At 39.3% G+C, this 6,388-nt stretch overlaps 1 protein-coding gene across 1 annotated transcript in view; it reads right to left on the bottom strand.

Moving 5' to 3' along the window:
• dnah9l (dynein, axonemal, heavy polypeptide 9 like) overlaps positions 1-5,656 on the bottom strand; it is a 28,988-nt gene extending 23,332 nt beyond the window's left edge. The window contains 15 exon segments of the mRNA XM_025052399.1: positions 1-119; positions 224-381; positions 554-665; positions 758-1,114; positions 1,312-1,512; positions 1,660-1,851; positions 1,958-2,062; positions 2,335-2,530; positions 2,609-2,733; positions 2,809-2,878; positions 3,887-4,119; positions 4,207-4,440; positions 4,521-4,732; positions 4,893-4,992; positions 5,147-5,656. Coding sequence (XP_024908167.1) covers positions 1-119; positions 224-381; positions 554-665; positions 758-1,114; positions 1,312-1,512; positions 1,660-1,851; positions 1,958-2,062; positions 2,335-2,530; positions 2,609-2,733; positions 2,809-2,878; positions 3,887-4,119; positions 4,207-4,440; positions 4,521-4,732; positions 4,893-4,992; positions 5,147-5,389 — 2,657 coding nt within the window. The 5' untranslated portion in view covers positions 5,390-5,656.
• Between the last annotated feature and the right edge of the window lie 732 nt (positions 5,657-6,388).

Below are 6,388 nucleotides of genomic sequence, written 5' to 3' on the forward strand. Positions count from 1 at the left end.
TTGATAATATTCATCAGCATGTGCTTAAAAGGTCTGACGTCAAGCTGCAGCCAGCCACAGAACAGCCTTCTGTCCTCCATCTTACTCACTCGTAAATACAGAGACTCAAACAGGTTAATCTGGAATAAGGATCGGAGAAATAAATAAATGGGCTACAAATGTACCACTCCAATATTCAATATGATTACTCGGTGGTATATACACCATGATATGCAAAGCCCACCTGATCTTTGAAATTATCCAGAGTCGGTGGGTTCTTTTTGAGCTCATAGTCAGCGTACAGCTCAGCTTCCTCTGTACTTAAAACACGGCCATAGAGCAGAAACTGCCTCATGAATTCAGATCTGAGAAACAAACAAAAAAAAAAACATGTGATTTTGACTCAAATGTGTTTTACTACAGATTTTCATGTGGAAACAACAATTATAAATTTTAAAGCTACAACTGTGACCTGTCATCTGTCCACAGGTACCGGTAGCTGGCAAAAGATTGCTGATATTCTTTGGCCTGAAAGTCAATAATGTATATTATTATATCCCAAGAACATAAATACATTCCTCTCTAGTGTGGATTTTTCCAGCACTAACCTTAGTAATGGCTGCCCGTGCTCTAGATCTGATTATGTGGCACATTTCTGTCAAATCCTCCATCTGATTAATGTCAGTCTACAATATATGCAAAAAAGAAGTGTGAGGTTTCTGTATTAAAAATAAAAAAAAGGTCACATGACAAATACAAGTTTGGATTTAAACGTCACCTGATAGTTTTCCTTCTGTTTATGCTTTGCCACTCTGGGTATAAAGGAAGCCATTTTTGTGATGTCAGTCACCATTTTATCCACTATTTGATAGAAGTTACTGCTATAGTTCAAGTCCAGTGAGGGGTCAAATGTCATCTCATTGCTATTGAGAATGAGCTGGACTTCAAAAAGTGGCATTATCTGCTGGGCTGCATCAGTGTTGTCCACAAGGTACTGCAGGGAGCAGCGTACTGCCGAGGAGAAGCCCGTCAGAATCATCTGATCTACATAGTCTGTGTAGGCCTGCCACTCCTGGGATTCTATGTCTGTGACACCAAGTAGAGACTGGTTCTCCTGGAGCACAGTGGACACAGTAAAAAGTGTAAAAAAAAACCCAAACAAACAATATATATATATATATATATATATATATATATATATATATACATTAAAATTATATGCACACATACATAGATATAGATTTATAGATTTACATATACAGTACACATATAAAGCAATATATATATAAAATCCCAAAGGCTGTGACATATTCACCAGTGAATATATTCTACCTGCAAAAGCTCATGTATCTTTTCTCCAGTTCTTGTGATAAGGTCATGCTGTTTGAGAACACTCTCCTCAATTTCAGAGAAGACGAGGAGAGCAGAGCCAGGGGTTCTTCTGGTGATGAAGGCCTGGTGGCTAAATTTACCCATAAGACCCTGGATTGCCAGCACATTGGCTTTGCTGTTCTGGACACGACTCGAGATGCTCTGGTGATGTCAAAAAGAGCATTAATAAAAAAAAACAAAAACATTTTGAACACACCAGCCAAAATTTCTTTTTTTATAATTGTATAAATACAAATAGTTCAGGCTTCAAATAACCAATACTTTCTATATTTAGAAAGCGTTCACTACCTTCACCATGTCTCTTGTGGTCTGAATGTAGTCCCAAAGATCATCCTGGGCCCAGGTGAGCTCCTTGAGAGAAGGTTCTAGTTGTTGTTTTGTCTCATCCATCTCACTTTTCACCAACCCTATCTCCACAGCCAGAACGGTCCCATGGAGGTGGTTGTACCACTGGGTCACCAAGGTCAGTGTCTGTGTGTGCTACAAAGTACAGAACATTTCTTTGTGTTTGAAAACATTTTTTTTGACATATCCTAGAGAAAATACTTTAGAGATAATGAAAAGTAAAAAAATAAAAGTTCTGTACCATGTAGAGTCTCTCTCTTTTGGAGTACAAAAGCAGAGCTGCTTTTGGAATGTGTTGATCCTTCAACATTCCCAAATATTTCACTTCTCTCAGAACTGATGTTAACTAAAAAAATGGAGAGACAGCAGTGGGTAACATGTTATTGTTAGTCTTAAAGTGTCTCTTCAAAACCAAAAAAGTAAGTAATAGTAAGTTCCTGAATACAGACAGGAACCTGGGCATTGGGAATTTGTACTTCTGATATTTTTGCATAGGAATATGCATCTGCCCTAATAGTTTAGTTTTTTTGGAAAATGGTAATCTATGGTGATCCATGTGATTTTGATTAAAACAATGGCTCTGCTTTAGTGGAGTTGGTGTATTTTCTTTGGACTTACCGCTGAATTGAAGTTGACCTGGTACAGGCCATTGTCAGTGTCCAGTGACAGCAGAGGGTCACTCAGGTGGGTTTGACAGATCTCCTCCAACCCCTCTGTCCATTTAGTGAACAGATCCTCATCATGTTGCTCCAGAACCTCAAGAATGCGCTCACACTTCCTGAAGACATCATCGGCTTCAGGAGACCCTAGAGGCCTGAAGCAAACACAGCGATGAACATAACTTCTTTCCAGTGTATTGTTACATCCCTAATAGTGTGGGTAGAGAACATACATATGAGGCAGCTGGCAGAGGCTACTCCTTATGGCGAGAATACGATTCCGAAGCTCCTGTGACCATTTCAGGTTTCCTGCCACCGATGGCATGTTCTTTCCCAAGACCACAGAGTCTGACTGCAACTAAAAACAAAACAAAACTTGTCTGCCTTATGGATTATTTCGAATTATTATTTTCTGTGAATAAATGATTCTCACCTCTTCCTTGTGTTGATCAAGGATGGACTGACAGTGGTCTATTTCTTGGTTGAACATGGTCAACAAAACACTGTGGTTTGGAGAAAAAAGCTGGTGGATCCTGGGTCTCTCCAGAAGGGAGCCAAAAATCTGCAACAGCTAAATGGGATATATAAAATAAAAGTTGTCTTGGAATTTGGGAATAATTGTAATTAATCATCAAAAACCAATATTTATAACAAAGTTTTGAATCCAAATTAATTTCCATGACTGAAACAATAAATATAGATACTTGTTTATTAAAATCAAGAGTGCTGTTGGGGGTCAAACCAGACAGAAAGTGTCAAATAGCCATGTGTTATTTCATTAAAATGATTTAACTAATCATTTAAAAATGATAAAAGACATGGATTTGTGATTTGAACTGCTGTATTTTATAGTTTGTGCAACAAACAAATAGATTTTTTTGTATTACTGTTTGTATCATACTGCATTATGGTGGAATCAATGACCTTCAACTGACCAGAGGGTTTGAGACCCATGTCTTAATGCGTTCAGAAAAAATACAAAACAAAAAAAAACAAAGTGCAACAGACATACCTTAAAGGTTGACTTCAGATTTTTGGAGTGTTGAAAAGCTAGGTTTAGAACAGTCCCAAGTCTCTGGTCAAAGTCTTTGTTCTGCTCATTGAAATGCCTGTACTGACACACAAAGTCCTGGACAAAGAGTAGAGAAAACTTGAAGGACACCTTTAATATTTTACAATTTCAGCTAATGTAGCATTTTCTTTAGATCAGTATTTGCTGGAATATCTCACACTTCCAAAAACACAAACTATGACACAAATCAATTTCAGTTCCAGGTTAGATTATTTGAATCACACTGGATGATGTTATAAAATGAGTGTTTAATGAAGAGTAAATTAAATATTGATGCACTGCTACCAGTGGTTTTTGAGTGTTGCTTGGCAACAACTCTGCTTAGATACTTTTCAATTACTCTACCGCTGGGCAGAAAAATAACATCTAATCATCTTTTTTTAATTATTTGGTTGTTCCTGTCAATTCCATTTATAAATTGCTGTGAATCACAGCCTACTGGGGTTTAATTAATAAATAGCGGTGGGATATCAAAAACAACCCCATGATTTCAGCAGGCCTCACTTCGTTGGTGTAGTCTAAGGGGTCATATTTGCTCTCTCTCAGGCTCCGCCAGCGGTCATGGAACTCCTCACTCATGCAGGAGACCATCTCAGTGAGGATCTTCCCTCTGGATCCACCAAGTTCAATCTTCTCCAAATTCAGAAAGTCCAGCGCTGTTACAAAGATGTCCTAGATATGAGAAACAAATAAATGAAACGTGATGGTGTGATGAGATTTGGTGGAAAACACTCAGCGATGACCCGTCACCTCACTGACCTCAATCATCAGCAGCCTTTTCATGATGTGGTCTGAACGCTCAAACACTAAAGCAGCGGGAAAGTCCCACTGCTTTATGACCTGCCCTCGTTTGTAGTACTCTGGTACACGCTGACGGTATGTGTGAAACAACTGCTTGAACGTGCGCAGTACTGAGATAGTTATTTGGACTCTCTGCAGGCCTTCCTCCAGCTCCATCTTAAACAGCTCCTCTGGGATCAGGTAGCCAATAGCCTGACAACAGTGATGTTAACCTGTATTAAAATCCCATTTGTTTACATCAGCTGTAATTCATCTTCAGTTCATCACCGTACCTTTTCAATGATTAGGTTGCAGAACTCCTGCAGGAGGACCACCATGCGCTCTGGTGTGCAGTAGTACTGAGAGTTGCTCCAGATGAGACAGAGTGTGTGGAAAAGTGAAGGCAGCAGAACATCGACCTGAGGGAAACTTTTCTCTTCAAAGCTGCTAATCAATTTCCTCAAAGGGCGCAGATACACATCTATGTCCTCTGCTTCCAGCAATGCTTTGATTACAGCACAAACACAGTGATCAATACATGAAATCTCATTAGTCAGCAGTCTACTCAAACTGCAGGAGGCAGAAACATGTTAGAATTACACATGTTAATTAACTTAATAATATTTGAAAGATGCAGCATGAAATGTAAAAAAATGTGGATGTACCCTCATAGACCTGTTGGTAAACAGACTTAAAGGAATAATAATAACTGCTCTTGACTTTTCTCAGGATCTTCATGATCTGTTGAACTTTGGAGCTCTGGATCTGAAAAAAAATTTAATGTATAAACTCTGTGTTTAAAAAAAACAGTACTAACTCCAAATTATGTGAAAAAAAAAAACCCACATAAAATAGAGTGCACAACGTTTTAAAAAAAACCCCACATAAAATAGAGTGCACAACGTTTTCTAAGTCTTACCTGTAAGTGAATGCCCTCCAGGTTCTCTCTCTGAGTGGTCCAAAACTGAATTTCGATGTTAGGGCCTGGGTTGTCTCCACTGAGGAGTAGCTTCCCAGAGTCTTTTCTCAGAACATTCCATATTTGCCCTGACCACTGAACTATAAGAGTTTCCATAGAGTATAATAGGCCAGAGTCCAGTGGCCAACCAGTGGGACTAGAGAAGAAAGGAGGCAAAGGACATAAAAACAAAAACACAGTCATCTATTTAGTTCAAATCCAGGGAAGTAAATTATTCTTCCCCACTGACCCAAGAGCAACGTCCTGAGGTCGGGCCCTTTGCACAGACAGAGGCAACGGCAGCAGGGTGCGCCCTTCAGCGTGGCCTTTCAGAGTAACCACTTTGCTCCTCAGTTTCTCCAGGTGTCTGTGGATGTCGTCACACACCACCCTTGGCCAGTCCTCATGGTTCAGACCGCTGGAAAGCACGCAGACCAGCACCTGTAGACAAGGTCAATAGGTCCATCAATTTTGGACATAAACAAAACATTTTCAATTACTTTCAAATTACTCAACTCTACTTTACAGTGACAGACGTGTCAAGTCCCTTTACACATATTTACCTACATAGGTTAGGTTACATAGGTCTACCTCTGAGATGACAACAGGGAGGTGATCCATGGGATATCCAGGGACCTCTCCGAGGTGGAGTTGGTGTTTGAAGCCTTGCTGGGAGATCCTTTTCACATTCCTCTTCAGCACACACAGGAGCTTGGTCTTCCATGGTGGGGATGTCTTTACGGAGTCAAGAACAGCAGGAACGCTTTCAACAGCATTGAAAGCACCAGAAATAAGCAGTGACTTATTTCAAGAGGTGGACATGTTAGATGAAGTGTGGACAGTGAGCCAAGGAGGTGATGCATACGATGTGTGATTATATTTTCTTTAACCTGGACTGTTTTCAACAGGGCTGCACAATAAGTAGATCAGGATCTACAAAAGGGAGTGCTTGTTGTCATGAGCAATTAAAATAAAGTAGAAAATATATATATATAGTTTTATAGTGTGTAGTAGTGACCATAAATTGTAAGAATTTATTTCACATAGCTAGATGCATTTAATCAGTACCACAACTTATATTCCATATAGAAAGTATATTCAGCCTAAATGAGATAACACAGTATATATTTAACATTTTAAATGTAGGTAGATCATGTTCACCTGCCCATTAGAATAGTCCCAAGCCTTTGTGTTTACAACAAC

Source organism: Cynoglossus semilaevis, chromosome 20 (genome assembly GCF_000523025.1).
Source record: "Cynoglossus semilaevis isolate Cse_v1.0 chromosome 20, Cse_v1.0, whole genome shotgun sequence".
NCBI classification, from domain to species: Eukaryota; Metazoa; Chordata; class Actinopteri; order Pleuronectiformes; family Cynoglossidae; genus Cynoglossus; species Cynoglossus semilaevis.